General features: G+C 47.7%; 1 protein-coding gene across 1 annotated transcript; it reads left to right on the top strand.

The window, feature by feature from the left end:
- The first annotated feature begins 4,272 nt into the window (after positions 1 to 4,272).
- LOC310683864 (F-box only protein 6-like) lies at positions 4,273 to 20,620 on the top strand. The gene is made up of 6 exons (XM_083454308.1): positions 4,273 to 4,476; positions 7,866 to 8,149; positions 10,057 to 10,183; positions 14,646 to 14,741; positions 16,196 to 16,331; positions 18,301 to 20,620. The coding sequence occupies exons 2-6, from the start codon at positions 7,891 to 7,893 to the stop codon at positions 18,445 to 18,447; spliced, it is 765 nt and encodes a 254-aa protein (XP_083310434.1). The 5' UTR covers positions 4,273 to 4,476; positions 7,866 to 7,890; the 3' UTR covers positions 18,448 to 20,620.
- Positions 20,621 to 22,285: the final 1,665 nt, after the last annotated feature.

Here is a 22,285-nt window from a genome sequence, read left to right as displayed (position 1 = left end):
TACCTTCTCCATAAGGTAACCTTGGCCCAAAATCATACAGGGAAATCCTCACTTCTGATCTAGGTGGTTGTGAGGATAAAAAGAGGAGGGAGAGAATCACGGATGCCTCCGTGAGCTCCTTGGAGAAAAAGATTGGCAGCTACAAATATCATTCATTCAGGCTGCGCCATCTCTCCAGGCTTTCAGAATAGGGAGGTGTCCTTTTTACTCTCGGGATCAAGGTGTGTGATTTGCTGCACGCTTATATTGTGACCTTTCTGCTTGGAAAAAGCATGCATGCAGTCTTGTCACTTTTATCCCAAGTAATAAACTAACCTGTAATCCTATTGTGGGTGTAAGTAATAATAATAATAATAATAATTTATTATTTGTACCCCGCCCATCTGGCTGGGTTTCCCCAGCCACTCTGGGCGGCTTCCATAGAAACAAAGAATACAGTAAAATATCACAGATTAAAAACTTCCCTGAACAGGGCTGCCTTAAGATGTCTTCTAAATGTCAGGTAGTTATTTATCGCTTTGACATCTGCTGGGAGGGCGTTCCACAGGTATAAGGTTATAGGTATAAACACATATTCACAACAGATACACAGTTCAACTCCAGTAGAAGATCCTAAACTTCTTGGGTGGTGCACATATCCTGACAGCTTACCTATCTAACTAAAAGTGAAAATTTCCTCTTCTAGGCAGCAATGAACAGAGCAGAAGGTCTTTCAGCAGGGGGCCGGTCCACTGTCCTTCAGACCCTGTGGGGGGCCGGACTATAGGGGGGGATGAACAAATTCCTATGCCCCACAAATAACCCAGAGATGCCTTTTAAATAAAAGGACACATTCTACTCATGTAAAAACACGCTGATTCCCAGACCGTCTGCAGGCTGGATTTAAAAGGCGATTGGGCTGGATCCGGCCCCTGGGCCTTAGTTAGCCTATCCATGCTCTACTACTTCCAGCCAACCAAGCTGGATCTGACAGAATTTGGGGGGGTGGGGGAGCCTGAAATGCAGCCCCCCATTGGCTCACTCACTTGCCGTGTTTCTCCTCAGGTACGGTAAGTTGGACCAGCACACCATAAATCAATAGTCCTTTCCCAACATGAGCTCATCCCTGCTTACGTGTTGTTCACATGAGCTTGCTGAGACGCATCCTGGTTCCAGTGATTTGAAATAACCGCCGGATGTTCCAACCCTGCTTGACTTTCCTGCCTGTGTCCTGTATCTGTTTAGCAAACTGCCCCTTGCTCTTCTGGTCTGCTCCTTGCATTGTCCACAAGCCCTCTCTTCCTGTTCTCCCTCCAGCCTTCCTGCAGGCCTAACCCCAGCATCCTTTTCTATTGCAGCCAGCCCTGTGATGTTAAGTGTGAGATAGATATGGGACAGAAGCCTCAGTACAGTGGTACCTCAGGTTACGTACTTAATTCTTTCCGGAGGTCCGTTCTTAACCTGAAGCACCACTTTAGCTAATGGGGCCTCCTGCTGCTGCCGCGCCGCCGGAGCACGATTTCTGTTCTCATCCTGAAGCAAAGTTCTTAACCTGAAGCACTTTCTGGGTTAGCGGAGTCTGTAACCTGAAGCGTATGTAACCTGAAGCGTATGTAACCCGAGGTACCACTGTAGTTTGTTGGTCTTGTTACGGTAAAATCTGGGTGCGAGGCTGCTCTGCCACCCAGCTCGTCGGACTAAGTCCGCGGATCCCTGCGGAGGAAAATGAGTTCAGCCGGAGAGGAGCAAACTGCAGAAGATCCATGTTTATTGCGCAACAGGTTCAAGGCGAGATTGAACCGCGAGAAAGGGGTGACATGAACTTTTGAAACTTCCCTCCATGTCCCAGAATACAGTGCAAAATACATCCCAGTTACATCATGAATACATTAAGAAGAGGTTGGGTTACACAGATTACATCATGAATATATTAAGAAGAGGTTGGGTTACACAGGATTAACATATGGAGGAGGGAGGGGGGAATATGCAGAGCTGGAGATATGCGTAGATAAGCACATCCTGAGTACTGGTTATGAGAAGACAATAGTCCATGTATGCATAGTCTGCCACCTGGCATTGCCCAGAGGAAAGGCTTGGCAGAGTGATTTGACAGGATTAGGGTCTTGACACCTTGCTTGAGGGATTATGGAGGACAGGGGAGGTGTCATGGAGTCCTAGAGAAATTGAGCAAATTGGCACGGTTGATTTTCTATGAATTTTATAGATTTTAGTCCCTGTTGTCATTGACAATTGGAAATAAATGGATATATTGTAGCAAAGAAGGAGGTGAAGAAGACATGCCCCCCCCTTCCGTATCAGTCTGAAGTTCCTCAAGTTGCAGTTCCTTGTTAGGGGTGGATGCTGTTATAAGAATTTTAAGGCCTCAAATACAGCGGTACCTCGGGTTAAGAACGTAATTTGTTCTGGAGGTCCGGTCTTAACCTGAAACTGTTCTTAACCTGAGGTACCACTTATCTAATGGGGCCTCCCACTGCTGCTGTGCCGCTGCCACACGATTTCTGTTCTCATCCTGAAGCAAAGTTCTTCACCCAAGGTAATATTTCTGGGTTAGTGGAGTCTGTAACCTGAAGCATATGTAACCCGAGCTACCACTGTACTGTCAAAATAAAGATCCGTAACTGAAATGCCACAACTTAACAGAAGCATTCCCATTTTAAAACGTTAACATAAAGACCACCTTAAAAAAATATTTAAAAATAGCAACGACAGTGAAGGAAGGTGAGGACAGGTGACCTCACCTAGGCCCGAAGTCACCCCCCACCAAAGCAGGCTCAAAGCTTCTCAAAACTTTTCAAAATCATTTTCTCAGCAGCTAAGCATCAGAAACATTCCGCTCTGCTGTAACAAAGGTAGAGAACAGTCCATTGTTTCTCAGGCCTTTCTCATGTCTTCTGGCCTTGCTAAAGAACCGCATTGCAACTTACTTTCTCTCCGGGAACCATGCCAGAACAAGAGATTGAAACATATCTGAACATGCTGAAAACCCTTTGGCTTCGAGAGAATATTATGAAAATCATATATAGGTGGTACATGACACCAGTCAAGCCAGCAAAAATCTATCATTTGCCCGATAATAAATGCTGGAAATGTAAAGAAATTGAAGGTACTTTTTTTCACCTTTGGTGGACGTGCCCAAGGATTAAGGTTTTCTGGGAGATGATTTATAATGAAATGAAAAAGGTATTTAAATATACCTTTCTGAAGAAACCAGAGGCATTTCTCCTGGGCATGGTTGGTCAATTGGTGTTAAAGAAGGATAGAACTTTCTTTATGTATGCTACAACAGCAGCAAGAATACTCATCGCAAAGTATTGGAAGACACAAGAACTACCCACTCTGGCAGAATGGCAGATGAAGGTGATGGATTATATGGAACTGGCAAAAATGACCGGCAGAATCCGAGACCAGGGAGAAGAGATGGTGGAGGAAGATTGGAAGAAATTTAAAGACTATTTACAGAAATATTATAAAATTGATGAATGTTAGAATGATGTTGGATTGAGGTTAAAGGGTTATTAGTAATAATGTGGTGAAGGAGTATGGAAAAATGGAAGATTAAAAAGATGAAGAATTAAAGGTATAATATACTAAGATAAAGATAAAGATAAGACGGAAGGGATTTGCTGACGAAATATTTGAATTGGAATACAGAGAGGGGAGGTGTGGGGAAGTCTGGGAAACAAGCAAATGTAAGAAATACTATGAAAATTGAATTGTTTTTACTTGTTTTTTTATTTTTTTATTTTTTTATTTTTATTTTTTTATGTGAAAATCTTAATAAAATATTATTAAAAAAAGAAAACCCCTTGGCTTCTCACCCCCCCCCCCTTTCCTGGGAAGGGTGCCAAGAGTCCACAATAGTCCCAAGACAGCTTTCTGTTCATGCTCAGAGGAACTCCGGAGGGAGGAGGGAGGAGGAGGGAACTGGAAAGGGGTATATATGCTTGTGCACATGATTGTGAACTCGTGCATGCTTTTTGTGACTTATCACACTTGCTCCTTCTACCAGTTCATGGATGGTAGAAATAAAAGCCTTTTCTCCGAAACTATTCCTTGAGCGTCTGTTGACTCCCACTTCCCTTTCCCAGGCGCAATATTTTTCCCACCCAAGGGCAAAGCCTCGTAAGGCTACAACAGGAGGCTCGGGTTGAGACAGCAAACGGAACTGAATGGCTTCCTGGACGCGAACCTGGAAATCCCCAACTGGTGACTGACGACAGTGGCACTACTCTAACCTTTTCTCAGCTCTGTGTGGCTCCTGGGATTTCCCTTCTTCTGGGAGCAGAAGCAGAGGCCGTTTGGTTGGTGGAGGAGAAGCACCGGGCGGGACTTCCCCCGGCTTGTCATTTTAATATTTCCTCCTGCATACTTTCTGTTTCTCCCTTTCTCCCCTCCCCACATTTTTTGCATTCTCTCCGTTTTGCAACTGGGTGCTGCTCGGGGCAGAGACTCCTTTTCCATTGCTCCGCTGGAAAGGTAAAAATCCAGTTGTTGTTGTTTTTTTAAGGGATGTGCAAGGCAGCCAAGGGGGTGGGTTGGTTGTTGTTGGGTGTGCCTTTTTTTTTTGCGCGAGTGTGTTTCGCGAGAGTTTTTTGCACGTGAGAACGCAAAAGGGGTCTGTAGGATGGAGTCGGCGGACAAACCCCCCTCCCGGGTGCATTCCGCAAGAAAAAAAAAATCTCCCCTTAAGCCATGCAAAGCTTACCGATACCAGCATAGAGGCAGATAGAGCGGGGGGGGGGGTGTGGAGATCTTGAGGCTTCTGTGTGCAGTTTGGGGGCAGGGGTCGGGGGGCGGGCAGAGTTGTTGCTGCTTTGGGGGGTCTTGCTTTTGAGCAGCCTGTTGGGGCAGCTGGTTGACCACAGTGAGAACAGGATACTGGGCTGATCCGATGTTTTTACATTAAAAAACCAAGCGAAATATTATTATTATTTTTGTTTCACTTTACGATGTATATAAAACAGAACAGTTGCAGTTGGGTTAAAACAAGAAAGTCTTATTAAAGAATATGAGCGTTATCCGATTGTCAAGTATACTTCCAGATTTGTGATGAAAAGCTTGTTTGTTTGTTTTTAAAGTGTTGGATAATAAACAGCGGTGCTGAAAAGTGGGCGTATTTTGGTTCTCCTCGAGGAGTAAAAACATCAGGTCTGCACCCCAAGGCTGTTGCGAGTTTCGTTTGCTCAGAAATCAGAAATGGGAAGTGGACCACACCTCTAGAGTTGCCCCAAGGCATCGGGCATTTCTCTCTGGCTTTGCCTTGATTTGATTGCAAAAAGACAAAATGGGCTGATTTGCTTGCAGGGAGGTGATACAGTGGTACCTCAGGTTACATACGCTTCAGGTTACAGACTCCGCTAACCCAGAAATAGTGCTTCAGGTTAAGAACTTTGCTTCAGGATGAGAACAGAAATCGTGCTCCGGCGGCGCGGCGGCAGCGGGAGGCCCCATTAGCTAAAGTGGTGCTTCAGGTTAAGAACAGTTTCGGGTTAAGAACGGACCTCCAGAATGAATTAAGTACTTAACCCGAGGTACCACTGTATTGATGTTGCGTCAAAGCAAGTGTTGCGTCCACACATTCGATTTTATTTTCTTATCTTATCTTATCTCTTTCCTCCTTGCAAAAAAAACCCCCTGATCTTTTTGGGAAGCAGGTTTGTTGCGCAAGAGACCATTCAAATAATTTAGAATGGCACAAACGGTTGTCATATTTCGAAAAGGACGCTATGATGACTCTCATTTTAAATACCCCCTACTATATGTAGGCTCTGTATAGTTAGGACCTACTATATGTAGGCTCCGTATAGTAAAAGCCATGGTTTTCCCAGTAGTGATGTATGGAAGAGAGAGCTGGACCACAGCGCCACCCGTGTCCCTATATGTAGGCTATAGAAGCTGTGGTATATTGCTGAGGGGGGCAGGCAGTAGAAGAGAAGAAGAAAGAAAGTCTTCAACCACCAGTTATAGTCTATGTCTCATCCAGAAAGTATAGACAGAGACGTTTGGGCAAATTTTAAAAAATCCACTTGGACAGAGCCCCCCCCCCCCAACAGAGTCCCCCCCCCCCAGGCCTCTCCATCCCTTGATGATTGACCTCGCTTCCAACTTGCAGTAAACAGCAGGGCTGTTGTATAAGCCTCTCCCTGTTAACAGTGGATTACATGACAGGGTGGGACGCGGGTGGCGCTGTGGGTTAAACCACAGAGCCTAGGACTTGGCGATCAGAAGGTTGGCGGTTCGAATCCCCGTGACGGGGTGAGCTCCCATCGCTCGGTCCCAGCTCCTGCCAACCTAGCAGTTCAAAATCACATCAAAGTGCAAGTAGATAAATAGGTACCGCTCCTGCGGGAAGGTAAACGGCGTTTCCGTGCGCTGCTCTGGTTCGCCAGAAGCGGCTTAGTCCTGCTGGCCACATGACCCGGAAGCTGTACGCCGGCTCCCTCGGCCAGTAAAGCGAGATGAGCGCCGCAACCCCAGAGTCATCTGCGACTGGACCTAATGGTCAGGGGTCCCTTTACCTTTACATGACAGGGTTGTTGTGTAGGCCTCTTCTTGTTAATAGTGGAGTACACACTGCAGGGTTGTTGCATAAGCCTGCTCTTCTCTCTCTCTCTCTCTCGTACACAAACGCCAAACACCGTTGAGGTGTGTAGTTTATTAACAATGAATTAAGTTGCTGAACTAGCATAACACTCTCTCTCCCCGCCACCGCCCAAACCATGTGGCTGTCATGGCATTGGGATGTTTTAAACCTTTAAAGCCACACCCAAAATGAAAAATGAGTTACATAAATCAGGAACTGGAACTCCTGTTGTTAGTCCTTTCTGTTTCGTTGGGGCAGAAGTTATAGGGGCTGCTTTCACAGCTCTGATAACAGTCTTCATATGCATAGAGATAGATAGGTATTAAAACCGCTAAATAAAGACTGGTTTATTTCAACAGGCATTCGGGAACTGATTTATTTTTAAAGAAAGGGGTTTTAAATAGTACGGGGCTGTATTTATTACCTGTATATTAATATTTTTAAAAATATTGTTTCAATTCTAGTAGTGGCTTTAATGATTACCTTTTATGAGTTCTCAGCTTTCAGGTTTTTAATCTCTGTTATTATAATTTTGGTAAGCTGCCTTCAGTCCTGGTCTGGAAAGAAGGCAGGTTATAAAATATAACGACAACAGTAATAATAAAGGATTCATATTTCAAATATTGCTGTTATCATTTATATCCCACCTTTCTTCCAAGGTTCCCTTCTGATACCATCATTTTTTCCTCACAACATCCCTGTGAGGGAGGTTAGGGCTGAGTTTAATGACTGAATTGCGATTTGAACCCTGGTCTCTTCCAGGCCCTCTAACCACTTTGCCAGACTTTTTTGTGTGAATAGCCATCAGTTTTATCCTTCAAGCAGGTGGTGAGGGTGGCAAAATGGTGTCAAGAACGAACCAGGAAATTCCGTTTTTATGCCATGAAATTTTGTCAGAACTGCTGGGGAACTGCCAGGCATAGTAGGAGAGCGGGCGCTGCCCCCCCCCCCAGCAGATTTCCCACAGATTTTGACACTCAGATAGACACTCTCAGTTTGTGGAGGCTCCAAAAATCCATTTAGCCCATAATTCCGTTTCCAGTGACAACCGGGTAGAAGCTTCTAAGGACGTTCACAAGATGCAGCAGGAAAGGTTTAATAATAGGACCCATGGAGGAGAAGTCCAGAGATTCAGCGGAATCTTTTAATTGTTGATGTGTATGGTTGTATTGTTATGATTTTATATTCAAATAAAATTTATTTCGAAAATAAATAAATAAAAGTGGCCCTTCCCTCAACAGCCCTTTTACCGATTTATTGTTTTTTTCCCCCTTTTTTGCAGACAGCTGAGAACACCCCAGAGTAAGATGGTGAACATCGGAGATTTGCCGGAAGACATTCTGATTGACGTGCTGTGCCTGGTCCCCGCCAGGGAGCTGGTTCTCCGCTGCCGCCTCGTTTGCTTGCTGTGGCGTGACTTGGTGGACCTCCCTTCGCTGTGGAAGCGAAAGTGTCACCTTGAAGGGTTCCACCCCCGTGCGCCGGACAGGAACGTTCCCGACTGGAGGATATTCTACTTCCTCTCCACCCTGCGGAAGAACTTAATTCAGAACCCTTGTGCCGAAGGTTTGTTCTTGTCTTGTCAAGACAGTACTGTTTTGGGGGGACAGGAGGCGGGCAGGTGTGGAGGACTTCCTGGTCCTGAATGGGGTAACAGTACCCCTGAAGGACCAGGTGCGCAGCCTGGGAGTCATTCTGGACTCACAGCTGTCCATGGAGATGCAGGTCAATTCTGTGCCCAGGGCAGCTGTCTACCAACTCCACCTGGTACGCAGGCTGAGACCCTACCTGCTCACAGACTGTCTCGCCAGAGTGGTGCATGCTCTGGTTATCTCCCGCTGGGACTACTGCAATGCGCTCTATGTGGGGCTACCTTTGAAGGGGACCCAGAAACTACAACTAATCCAGAATGCGGCAGCTAGACTGGTGACTGGGAGCGGCTGCCGAGACCATGTAACACCAGTCCTGAAAGACCTACATTGGCTCCCAGTACATTTCCGAGCACAATTCAAAGTGTTGGTGCTGACTTTTAAAGCCCTAAATGGCCTCAGTCCAGTATTCCTGAAGGAGCGTCTCCCCCTCCATTGTTCTACCCGGACACTGAGGTCCAGCGCCGAGGGCCTTCTGGCGGTTCCCTCACTACGAGAAGCCAAGTTACAGGGAACCAGGCAGAGGGCCTTCTTGGTAGTGGCACCCGCCCTGTGGAACGCCCTCACAGCAGATGTCAAAGAGAAAAATATCTACCAAATTTTTAGAAGACATCTGAAGGCAGCCCTGTTTAGGGAAGCTTTTAATGTTTAAAAGGTTATTGTATTTTAGTGTTTTGTTGGAAGCCGCCCAGAGTGGCTGGGGAAATGGAGCCAGATGGGCGGGGTATAAATAACAAATTGTTGTTGTTGTTGTTGATTGGCGCAGATTTTGAGCTGATTTGGAGCACCCTTCCTTCAAATGTTGGTGGGGTGGGGGTGGCATTGAGCTGGGCCTCAAAAGTCTGGAGGATGGGACGCGGCTCTCGAGGCCTTTCTGACTGGCCCTCAGGAGTTTTGCGGGCCACGCCCCCTTCTCCACAAGCCAGGCCCTTCGCTCTTCCTGCTTCCCGACCTGAGCGCTTGTCCCTGGATGGGATGTAAAAAGGAGGCGGGTGGCGCTGTGGTCTAAACCACTGAGCCTCTTGGGCTTGCAGAACAGAAGGTCGGCAGTTCGAATCCCCGCGACGGAGTAAGCTCTGTCCCAGCTCCTGCCAACGTAGCAGTTTGAAAGCACACCAGCACAAGTAGATAAATAGCTACCGCTTTGGTGGGAAGGTAAACAGTGTTTCTGTGCCCTCTGGTTTCTGTCACGGTGTCAGATTGTTGAAAACCTTAAAACTCAATAAAAAGCAATGGGCGAAAAATAAAGAGAAAAGAACAGCCGTAATGATCACTGTCATGGAATCATAGAATGGTAGACTTGGAAGGGACCACGACATAGCTGTCAACCTTCCCTTTTTTGTGGGAAATTCCCTTATTCCAGCGCTGCTTCCCGCTGCTATCCCGGATTGTTTGATATCCCGTAGACTGTCCCCGGGACACATGAGGCTGCTGATTCCTTATTTTCGAGGCTGCTGATCCCTTATTTTCAAATCTGAAAGTTGACAGCTATGGACCACGAGGGTTATCTAGTTAAACCCGCTGCAATGCGGGAATCTTTTGCCCCACGTGGGGCTCGAACCCACACCCCTGAGGTTAAAGAGTGTCATGCTCTGCCGACTGAGCTACGGAAGGATCTGGTAAAATGTCACGAGCCGTCAGAGCAATTCAGAGCCTTGAAAAGCACATCAAGCTGAAAGAGGAAGTGGAAATGAGTGCCTCTCTTTCAGTTTCCTCCTTCAGCTCTGTGTACTTGTCAAGGGACTTGGAAAAGGTCACTGCCAATTGGACAGTGACGGTGTCCTCTGCTTTCATTATATCTTCTCTTTCTGCTGTCCCCTACAGCAGGCTTCAACTCCTGGAAAATTGAACAGAATGGAGGGGACGAGTGGAAGATTGAGGACCTTCCTGGAAACCACGGGAGGGAATTTCCTGACCCGCATGTCCTCAAATACTTCGTGACATCTTACGGGTGAGGATTGTGGGTCTTACGTGAAAGATCTTAGCGTTGTACCCGACAAACTTCTTCCTTTTCGGGTGTGCCAGTTTGCACCCACATGCCACCTTCTGGGTTGTCTCCAGCCAAGTCCTGCTGAGAGACAGGCCAGCTGAAATTCCTGGCCCTAAATCAGTCTAGTAGCTTCCATTTTTATTTATTTTTTAAATGAAATGAGATTCCTAGGGTGCGCCAGTTTTCATCCAGATACCGACTACGTTCCATTCGAGAGTTGACCCATTGAGGGGGGAAATGGACCATAGTCAGTCATGTCCCTTGACTGCAGTGGGTCTACTCTGAGTAGGACTAGTATTGGAAGCAACCCATGCTGAAAGGTGAGATCAGATTGGCCCCATTGTCTGGTTGCCAAAGAGAGAAGGAGGTAGGGTCATCGTGGCTGCCTGTCAGATGTTGGTGGGGAATCTGTGGCTTTGAGAAGTTGTTGGGCTCCTAGTAGCCATGCTCCAGGATGATGGGAGTTGGAGTCCAGCAACACCTAGAGGGCCACAGGTCTCTCATCTCTGTGTTATGTAATAAACGAAAATCTGCCCTTATTCCCTTACACAAGAGCCCTTATAGAGTCCTTTGTAGGTTCTCCATCGGTCAGCGGAAAGAACAGAGGTGAACCAGAGAATATTGAGAAGCAAAGCAGCTTGTAAGCCTGATCTTTATTGATCTGTTGCAACAGGGTGCCCCCTTCACACACAGGAGAAGGAGGACCCAGAACCAAGGTGTGTCCCCCCTTATATAGACATTTTAAATTGCCAGCCCTGGAGTCCAAGCCCACCCCCAGAAACATCATACCTACATCACGGAAAGTGAAGTCTACAGCAGAAATCTGAGTGCTTTGTTTACCTCGTGTTGTTGTTTATCTCCTGTCTGGCAGATTACCTGTTAATGCTTACTGGATTGATACCTTGGGGAGCCTGGCCAGTCTTTTGTAATGATAAATACTTAGTTCCTGAGCCAGATCACAGGCTCACCCTATTCATACACAGATAAGACAGGATTTGTGAAGGAAAAGACAATGGGGAGGCTTCTCCATTTGACTTTGCAGAAAAAAACACCTGGCCAGTTTGGGAGTCAAAATGGCAACATGGCTGTTCTCCTGGGCAGCTTCAGACATGTGGTTTATATATTTATGCACGTGTTTGCTTGGTACATTTATGAACCTTTATTATATACATAAGACCTTATTTTTTCATTTCAGTTAAAAGAAGGCAGTGTGGTTATTGTCATGGAATTCTTCTCGATATTGATCCAGAGCAGAACTCCAACATATAGTTAGCAGAGTAAAAACTTAAACGTTGCAAGATTCCCAAAAAATAGACCAGAGGCAATTGTATTTCATCCAGCAGAGCTTTACTGCTACTGAAGGCAAATGAGCATAATGGTCACAAATAAAATACATACAGGATTGGCACTGTCCATAAGAAATCCAGTTGCAGCACACTTAACTTAAACTTATAAGAAGTCTAAACTTTAGCACTAAGCATACTATGGGCAGAACACCACACCAGAAGGAAAAGAGATAGAAATAGGAAGTGAAACCCTGGCTCCTTCTGGCCCTACTTTTATAAACAGCGTGACCTTGACTGAAAGTGATAACAGAACCAGTTTAAGCCAGCTGTACTCAGCTTCTCTGAAGGAATAAACCAAAGATCATGAACCTTCTGCTTGTTTCTGTCACATGGAGAAGCTTGAGGCGTTCCCAAAGCAAAGGAAGGATTGAACTCTGATTAATAAGAATACACACAGAGGCTTGAACCAGCAAGACTCTGGGAAGGATGCGTATAATAATCTCTGTGTGTCCACCCCTCAGCCCAGGTCGTTTTATTCACAAAAGAACTTTTACAGAGTGTTCATAAGAACCAATTAGATTTCTTCTGAACATTTCAACAAACCCCACGTGGGGACAAAGTTAAACTATCAAAACTAATTAAGCACACATATTTCTGGGGTAAACAAAACAGAACTACAAAGGAGTGCATTTGGTAACCCCTGAGGTCATAAACAAGCAATACACATGATAAGAAGGATGGCCAGGAAGACAGCGATCATCATCACCTTCAGGTGAGATCTGTTTCCTGGCCCTCAGATTAACATCCTAAGATTAACATATCAGAAAAGCTGCATCAAAGAAACTTGTCCACTATCTTTATGGCCCAGGATGCATGCCTGGCAAAGCAACTGGGCTGTGTACGTGCCTTGTCTAGCAAGAGAAATGGAACAGGGATGCAGAGGTGTGGATTGATCAAGAATCATATCAAAATAGTTTAAACCCAGTCAACGCAATGCTTTTATTGCTGACACAGATAGCTTACTGTATATTTGTTATAATTCCTCATAGCAATCCCACCTGATCACTTCCAGAAGCTTCCAGAATAAGTACAATAGGAAAGACCTCTACATAGCAGAGCAATGCTTTTTGCACTAAGAAATGCAAACTGACAGTTATGGTGGTGGCCAGGGCATTAAAGGCAAGTGATGGCCGAGTTCTGGGATGAGGAACCTGTAGCCCTCCAGGACTCCCATCACCCCCAGTCAGCATGGGATAATGGGAGATGTTGTCATACAACATCTGGAGCTTTTCCAGCTCAGCATTAAAAGGAAGCGGAGTTCTGACGGTGTTAGCTAGGGGCAGAAAAGGCAAGTAACAGTTTAGTAAAGTTCAAGGATGGAGAATTTGTGGCCTTCAGGATTTTTGGACCTCCCCCCTCAGCCAGCAGAGCCGATGACTGGAGATGGTGAGAACTGTGTCCCAGAGGGGGGACAGCTTTCTCATTCCTCCTCTGAGCTGCTCTTTGGGGCTGGGGGGGGGGGCCAGGTTCTCCCCGAACTGTGGGCTTTTGCAGGAGGTGGGGGAATTCCTCCACCTCCCGCAAAAGCAGGGAGAAGTTCAGGGAGAATTTCTTCTTCCTGAGCTGCTCTTTGGGGCTGCGGGGGAAAGGAAAGGAAACCGGGCTTCCCCTGGCAGCCCCGAGAAGCTCTTGGAGAAGGAGACAGGCTGCGCACAACCTGTCCGCTGCTTCCTGAGCTGGGGGGGGGGGATAATATTTTTTCCCTTGATTTCCCCGTCTGAAAACTAGGTGCACCCTATGGAGCAAAAAATACAGTAATTTGAATTCAGCCTGATTTTTTATTTCCCTTTTCTTCCCTCTCCCTCCTCTTTTATGAAGATTACCAGCTCTGAGACCTCACAGCTAATTCTCCCCTGGCCTCCTCGTGGGCCCAAGTAGGACCAATTCAGCCGGCTAGCCCTGGGGATGATCTAATGCTTATTTCCCCTAAATTGATTTCTGAATTTTGGATTTTATTGTTATTCATGTTTTTATACTGTATTTTAAATTTGTTGTTAGCTGCCCTGAGCCCAGTTTTTGAACCAGGAAGGGTGGGGTATAAATAAAAGAATTATTATTATTATTATTAAATTTGCGCTGAGACTTTCCAGTCCTGGAGGCTGTTTTCAGTGCTTCGGCTGAGCTCCAGAAGAGACCATGCGGAGAAAATTCTTAGCGGCTTCCTAGAGCTTTTTCTCTGGCGGTGTGCAGTACTGCCACCTTTTGCGGGGGAGACTGGAGGGCTCCAAAATCCTGTCAGAGTATTACGCATACTTCCCCAAGCCTGGGGAAGCGCTTGCCCAGCTTTGGGAAGGATGCACGGTGCTCTGACAGGATTTTGGAGCCCCCCTGCCTCCTTCCCAAAGCCAGGCAGGGGAGGCCTCTTCACATGGGCAGGAGCACCAAGCAGCTAACCCGCCCTCACTGTCCAGCCTTGGCGTCAGGCTACGCCTCTCCCCCATGCACTGCCCCGCTAGCTGGTGAATACCGGCACTTTTTCCCCCTACAAGAAAAGCATTGGCATACGGCCTCAGCCCAGTATACCTGAAGGAGCGTCTCCATCCCCATCGTTCTGCCCGGACACTGAGGTCCAGCGCTGAGGGCCTTCTGGCGGTTCCCTCACTGCGAGAAGCAAAGCTACAGAGAACCAGGCAGAGGGCCTTCTCGGTGGTGGCACCCGCCCTGTAGAACACGCTCCCATCAGATGTCAAAGAGATGAACAACTATCTGACATTTAGAAGACATCTGAAGGCAGCCCTGTTCAGGGAAGTTTTTAATGTGTGACATTTTGATGTATTTTTAATCTTTGCTGGAAGCCGCCCAGAGTGGCTGGGGAAACCCAGCAAGATGGGCGGGGTACAAATAAATTATTATTATTATTATTATTATTATTATTATTATTATTATTATGGCCCCGTGGAGAAGAGATCAAAATGGCCCAATGGGAATCTCAGGGGTGTGGTCTCCCTCTCTCTCAAGAAAGTGACTCTGAAGGTGTTTGCTTGTTGCAAACTTCCCCTCCCTGCCACATGCACTCTCCGCCCCCCCCCCCTTTTGAATCACTGGTACTCTTGAACACCTCCAATGTGCCTTCGCAGGCTCTGTCTCAAAAACCAGCTTGTTACCTTAAAGAATCACGGCTACTGGGATGAGTTGATGGACGAGGTCAAGCCAGCTATTGTGGTGAAGGATTGGTAAGTAAATTGGGGTAGGCGGAGGGAGAGAACTCAGAGAAAGGAGGGCACAAAAACAGGAGGAAGGGGTAACAGCACTGAAAGCCCACTTTATGTGCTATAGAATGAGGCACGCTTAATTCCTTACAGGGGTAAAGATAAAGGGACCCCTGACTGACTCTGGGGTTGCGGCACTCATCTCGCTCTATTGGCCAAGGGAGCCGGCGTACAGCTTCCAGGTCATGTTGCCAGCATGACTAAGCCACTTCTGGCAAACCAGAGCAGCACATGGAAACGCCGTTTACCTTCCCGCCAGAGTGGTACCTATTTGTCTACTTGCACTTTGACGTGCTTTCAAACTGCTAGGTGGGCAGGAGCAGGGACCGAGCAACGGGAGCTCACCCCGTCGCGGGGATTCGAACCACCGACCTTCTGATTGGCAAGTCCTAGGCTCTGTGGTGTAACCCACAACGCCTCCAGGAGTAACAATTTGCAAATGTATGTTCACCATTAATCTCCTCCAATGGGGTAGTGGCCCTGGGTCTAGACTACTATTTCTGCCTCCAGCATCCCAGAACTGGGAAGGGCCCCAGAACCTCCAAATTTGACACCACACTACCGACCTCCAGTGCCGTATTTACGTATAAGCTAAACAAGCTATAGCTTAGGGCCCCACTCTCTTGGGGGCCCCCAAAAAATTAAAGGGGAAAAAACCTGGATGTACATTTCCAAAATATTAGAAAACAAATAAAATAAAACCTACATACAGCAACGGTGTTTTGTGTTGTGTGGGCTCCTATGATGTACCGTATTTTTCGCTCTATAAGACGCACCTTTCCCCTCCTAAAATGTAAGGGGAAATGTGTGTGCGTCTTATGGAGTGAATGCAGGTGGGAGGCTCTGCCAGCGCTCCCTTTAAAGAGCCGTGTGGAGTGTGTGTGCGGCTCTTGGGGGCTTTTCCCGAGGAGGGAGAAGGGAAAAGCCCTCTTTAAAGGGAGTGCGGCTCTTGGGGGAGTCTTAGCCATGCACAGCCTCTCCCGGGCAGGGCATGAAGGCTCCCCTTGCCCGGGAGAGGCTGCATAAGCCAGGACAGCCAGCAGGATCACTGCGCTGCGATCCCGCTGGCTTCTGGGATTCAGAATATTTTTTTTCTTTTCCTCTTTCAAAAACTAGGTGTGTCTTATGGTCTGGTGCGTCTTATAGAGCGAAAAATACGGGACTTATTTTGTTATGTGCAAATGGCTTTAGGTCCATAAATTACCATATAGCATATATTCAACACAAAAAAACAGTGGCAATTTGTTGTTGACAAAGGACAGCTGGACACAGAAAGGGCCCCGTTACCTTCAGTAGCTTAGGGCCTCATCAAACCTAAATCCGGCCCTGGATGCTGCAAAGATGCAAGGTTAGAGCTGGGGTCTGCGCCCACCTGTCCAGTTGTGACATCCTTCTATTCCTCGTGTTCCGCATCCCAGGTATGCTGCCCGATATGACTGCGGCTGTCGCTACCAGCTCCGGGTGGAGCTTCTTTCCGCAGACTACATCGTCTTGCAAGAATTTCACCCTGAAGACGTGGTCATTGAACCGTGGAGCGATGCAACATGGCACGAGGTGAAGGCATCAGGGTGGGGTGGGGCAGGGGGTGGGCCTGGCATGGCTCTGCCTTCCCCCAGAGCACAACCGCAAGCTGGGCATTTGTTTTTTTCCGGTTTCTGGTCCTTGTGGGGCTCGTGTAGTCCAGCATCCTACAAAGTGGCCAGTTTGAGGGCAGAAACAGCGATCTCCCTACCTATGATTTCCATTAACTGATATTCAAGTACACCAGTTGATTTATTTATAGAAATATATTTGTAGACCACTATTCGTTTAAAATTAAAAAAAACCCCACCAGAGTGGCTTACAACATATAGAAAACCATATACAGTGGTACCTCGTGTTACAGGTTATGGAATCTTTGGGTTATGGCTGCCGCAAACCTGGAAACACTTCCAGGTTTCGCCCCTCATGCATGCGCAGAAGTGCTCTATCGTGCCATGTGTGTGCACAGAAGCTGTGCCTCTAGTTACGGATTTTTGGGGTTGCGCACAGCACCCCGAAACAAATCCGTAACCGGAGGTACCACTGTAGTTAAAATCAGAAACTCTGGAAAAATGGATTCTTAAAATCTGCATAGGCCTGGAGGAATAGAAAAGTTCAGCAGGCGTCTAAACGTCGGCACAAAAGGCGCACCTGCCAAACCTCTAGTGGCAGAGAGTTCCACAGGACTGGGCCGATGACACTAAAGGCTCGCTTTCTTGTTGTCAAGTGAGTTGTCAAATAACGCTTCTGCGGAGGATGTCAGTGATCGAGCCGGGAGATAAGGGTTCAGGTGATGCTTAAGGTAGCCTGGACCTAAAGTTGTTCAAGGCTTTGTAAATTAGTGCAAGGAACTTGAACCTGGCTTGGCAGTAGGCAGGCAGGCAGGGGAGATGCTTTAACAACGGTGTCATGTGGTCTTGACCCATCAGCAATCTGGCCGCAGCATTCTGCACCAGCTGGAGTTTCCGAACCACCCCCAAGGGCGGCCCCACGTAGAGCGCATTGCAGTAATCTTGCCCATGGACTGCAGTGGTCAGGTAACTTTGGTAGGTCTACTCTGAGCAGGTCTACAGCCTTAAAAGATCAGCAGAGGGCTGCTGCCTCTGTGCCTTGCGAGGCTCCTGATGTCGCGACGTCCGATTGGCTACCTGGAGAACAGGACGCTGGGATGTTCGGACCTTTTGCTTCTTTATCCCGCGAAGATGGCCTTATGATGCGATCAGGCCCAGAAACTTCACAGCATCCAAACCTCTTCCTCTGTGCAGCCTGGGAGGCATTTTGGACTCACAGCTGTCCATGGAGGCGCAGGTTGATTCTGTGTCCAGGGCGGCTGTCTACCAGCTCTACCTGGTATGCAGGCTGAGACCCTACCTGCCCGCAAACTGTCTCGCCAGAGTGGTGCATGCTCTAGTTATCTCCCGCTTGAACTACTGCAATGCGCTCTATGTGGGGCTACCTTTGAAGGTGACCCAGAAACTGCAATTAATCCAGAATGCGGTAGTTAGACTGGTGACTGGGAGTGGCCGCCGGGACCACATAACACCGGTCCTGAGAGATCTGCATTGGCTCCCAGTACGTTTCTGAGCACAATTCAAAGTGTTGCTGCTGATCTTAAAAGCCCTAAACGGCCTCGGTCCTGTATACCTGAAGGAGCGTCTCCATCCCCATCGTTCAGCCCGGACACTGAGATCCAGCACCAAGGGCCTTCTGGCGGTTCTCTCATTGCGAGAAGTGAGGTTACAGGGAACCAGACAGAGTGCCTTCTCGGTAGTGGCACCCACCCTGTGGAACACCCTCCCTTCAGATGTGAAGGAAATAAGCAGCTATCCTATCTTTAAAAGACATCTGAAGGCAGCCCTGTTTAGGGAAGTTTTTAATATTTAATGCTGTACTGTTTTTAATACTTGATTGGGAGCCGCCCAGAGTGGCTGGGGAAACTCAGCCAGATGGGCGGGGTATAAATAAAAAATTACTATTATTATTATTCCATCTATCCCTCCAGGTCTCGCACACGTTTCGCGATTACCCTCGTGGAGTCCGCCACGTCATCCTTCACCACGGAGGCAGCGACACCCAGTATTGGGCTGGCTGGTACGGCATCAGAGTCACCAACAGCAGCATAACCATTGAGCCAGAGGTGGCAGAGTGAAAGCTCGTGGCGCTGAGAGGCTTGGCTGGATTTTTTAGAGAGACATATATACATGTATCTATAAAACCTCCCTTTCCCGCACTTTCTTTCTTTCGTGTGGTTGATGGGCGAAGCATCCCTTCCTGGCCCCTTTAAATTTGCACAGCCGATAATCCTCTTCCATCGCTGCCCTTGAGAAGGATCCCTTTTTTTTGAAGACAACCTGTTTTGGCAGTTTATTTAGAGCAAGCTGGCTCTCGCAGCGCTGATTGGCTAGCCCTTGTGTCGGTCATGGCTCTGTGCAGCGCTGATTGGCTGGCCTGTGTGTCCGCAGTTAGGACGCTGCTTCCTTTACGTCTTGAGAGCAGAGTTGGCGTTTATAAAGCCAGTTTTTTTATTTTAAAAATATCTCCCAGAGGACCAAATAAATGCCCACACTTGAAAAAGAAAGTAACCAGCCAGCTTAAAAGAAAGTTGGGGGCTTTTTAGTGGTGGGGGGAGGTGGGCAGAGAAGAGGGGAAACAGCCCCATCAATTTGGAGGCAGGCCTGCAAGGGAGATGCAGTAGTTCTGTAGGAGCACACCTGTTCAGGTAAGGCTGGGGGAAACTCCTGCCTGAAGCCCAGAGAGCCACTGCCAGTCAGTGTAGGAAGCACTGACCTAGATGGACCAACAGGAAAAGGCACCTTCCTGTTTAAACCAGCACTTTATTCTAATCATGAGGGACGCGGGTGGCGCTGTGGGTTAAACCACAGAGCCTAGGACTTGCCGATCAGAAGGTTGGCAGTTCGAATCCCCGCGATGGGGTGAGCTCCCATTGCTCGGTCCCTGCTCCTGCCAACCTAGTAGTTCAAAAGCACGTCAAAGTGCAAGTAGATAAATAGGTACTGCTCTCGCGGGAAGGTAAACGGGGTTTCCGTGCGCTGTTCTGGTTCACCAGAAGCGGCTGGCCACATGACCTGGAAGCTGTACGCCGGCTCCCTCGGCCAATAAAGCGAGATGAGCGCCACAACCCCAGAGTCGGCCACGACTGGACCTAATGGTCAGGGGTCCCTTCTCCTTTACCTTATTCTAATCATGAGGGCTAGCGTCTTCTAATTTTTATGGGGAGGCAGTTGCTCATTGAGGGAGCCCTTGCTCTGTACACAGAAGGGATCTCTGGCACCTCCGGGTAGAGCTGGGGGCACTCCCTGCCCGAGACCCTGGAGATCCATTGCCAGTCAGTGTAGACAGCACCAAGTTGCATGGATCTGGTGGTCTGACTCTGCCTAAGGTGATGTCATTGGTTTGTATTGGTGGCTGGGCAGATGGCAAGCTGGATCCTTCTCTCCATTTCCATGTATGTCTGTATGCAAACCCAACTTTCAGGTGTTCTCTGCTATTCCTGGCTAGGCTGCAAGCAGCGATGTAGCGGGTTTGCTCCACAAGGTGGCGGGTTGGGCCAGGATTTCCGGATCACTGGTTATTGCAAGGATGTGGCCATGTCCTCCAGCTTTAGAGAGCAAGTCAGACCAACTTTATGGTGGTGGTGAATTCTATGAATGGATGCATCAGCTGCAATGACAAAAAAAATGGAACCTCCAGCTTTAGACGCAGTCTACCTCCAAATACTTCTCGCTGGACCAAAATAGCAGCAAATGGGAGGAATCTGGTTGCCTGCTGTGGGAAGTTAGAGCTGGATGGACTTTTCATCAGATACCAGGAGTTTTATGCCTTCAGGCTCTGATTGGGCGCCACACAGAAGGAAGATCAGAATCTGGTACCTGAATTGTGCTGGTTTTTGCTTAGTACCTCAATCCTGGGCAGGGGGCAGTTGTGTGGGGAGAGGCCTTCGCTTCAGCCCAACCTAAGACTCCTGCCCTTATGGCTCTTTTAAGATCCGCACATCCCATTGTAAAGCTTTTTCTCCAGGAGGGGCAAACCTGCTTTCAGGGCCTTAATGTCTGTTTGCTAACATTTCTTTTCCACAGGTGTGTGGAGACAGCTAAAATCATGCCCTCCTCCACACCAGCAGGGGGCAGCCTTTCTCACCAATTTGCTGCTGAAAGTACCTGTTCTTGTCTGGTGTTTGCTCCTTTTACTGGGAAAAAAATGCAGACAGTTTTGGCACATCTCAAAAAGATCTGTTTTGCTGTTTTGTGATAGTGGAGACAGGAGGATGCATGTACAAGTAATAAAAAAAACCTGTTCAAACACCTATTTGCATGATTCCAGAAACCTTCTGCTTGGATTAGCAACGGTGTATCACCTAAACGCAGTGGCACTGTGGGTTAAACCACAGAGCCTAGGACTTGCCGATTAGAAGGTCGGCGGTTCGAATCCCTGCAATGGGGTGAGCTCCCGTTGCTCGGTCCCTGCTCCTGCCAACCTAGCAGTTCAAAAGCACGTCAAAGCGCAAGTAGATAAATAGGTACCGCTCCGGCGGGAAGGTAAACGGCGTTTCCGTGCGCTGCTCTGGTTCGCCAGAAGTGGCTTAGTCCTGCTGGCCACATGACCCGGAAGCTGTACGCCGGCTCCCTCGGCCAATAAAGCGAGATGAGCGCTGCAACCCCAGAGTCGGTCATGACTGGACCTAAAGGTCAGGGGTCCCTTTACCTTTACCTTATCACCTAAACATGAAAGGAAAGGAGGCGGAGGCAGCCCAGAAGGAAGGTGTTGGAGGGAGAGCAAGGGAGGTGGAAACAGGGGCTGGGGGGGTTATGATGGGGTGGGGGGAGACAGCAGGTGCCTGAGAAAAGGAGTACATACAAACAAGCAGCGGTGGGTGGTCAATGAGGGAAAGTGGGGCACCCCAACCTCTCAGTGCGCCCGCTTTCTAGCTTTTAAGTGGGCCAGGGGGGTGGAGCTATCTGTCACCTTCCTCCTCCTTGGTCTCAATATTTCTCCTAGTGAATCTCATCAGGGAGGATGATGGGAACAAAACCGCAATCGGTCAGCTCTGCCTATCGCCACTTCTGGTGCCAACTACTGCTGACCTCTCTGCCTGTCACCATATCGCTCTCTATGGGCACCAGAAGTCACTGTATATCTTCCTATATTTTAAGAATTTTAAGAACATATATATATATATATGTTCATAACTGTACAAGGCAAACACATATACAGTGGTACCTCAGATTACAGACGCTTCAGGTTACAGACTCCGCTAACCCAGAAATAGTACCTCACGTTAAGAACTTTGCTTCAGGATGAGAACAGAAATCGTGCTCCGGCGGTGCGGCAGCAGCAGGAGGCCCCATTAGCTAAAATGGTGCTTCAGGTTAAGAACAGTTTCAGGCTAAGAACGGACCTCCAGAACGAATTAAGTACTTAACCTGAGGTACCACTGTACTTAGTTCCTGAGCCAGGTCACAGGCTCACCCTATTCAAACACAGACAGACATACCCTCAAGACAGGATTTGTGAAGGAAAAGACAATGGGGAGGCTTTCCCACTTTGACTTTGCAGAGAAAACATTTGGTCAGTTTGGGAATCAAAAATGGTTGCAGGTTGGTCTTCCTGTGCTGATCTATGTAGGTGCTTGGTTGGTACATTTATGAACGTTTAAGATATATCCAAGACCTTAAAATTCTTATCACACCAACATCAGGGTCTTTTCCAGGGAGTCTTCTCTTCTCATGAGGTGGCCAAAGTATTGGAGCCTCAGCTTCAGGATCTGTCCTTCCAGTGAGCACTCAGGGCTGATTTCCTTCAGAATGGATGCGTTTGATCTTCTTGCAGTCCATGGGACTCTCAAGAGTCTCCTCCAGCACCATAATTCAAAAGCATCAATTCTTCGATGAGCAGCTTCTTTATGGTCCAGCTCTCACTTCCATACAAACATTAATTCTATAACTGCAACTTGAAGAACTAAGACCAAC

The sequence above is a fragment of the Podarcis tiliguerta genome (genome assembly GCF_965153285.1).
Source record: "Podarcis tiliguerta genome assembly, chromosome: 8".
NCBI classification, from domain to species: domain Eukaryota; kingdom Metazoa; phylum Chordata; class Lepidosauria; order Squamata; family Lacertidae; genus Podarcis; species Podarcis tiliguerta.
This window is presented reverse-complemented; position numbering and strand designations above follow the sequence as displayed.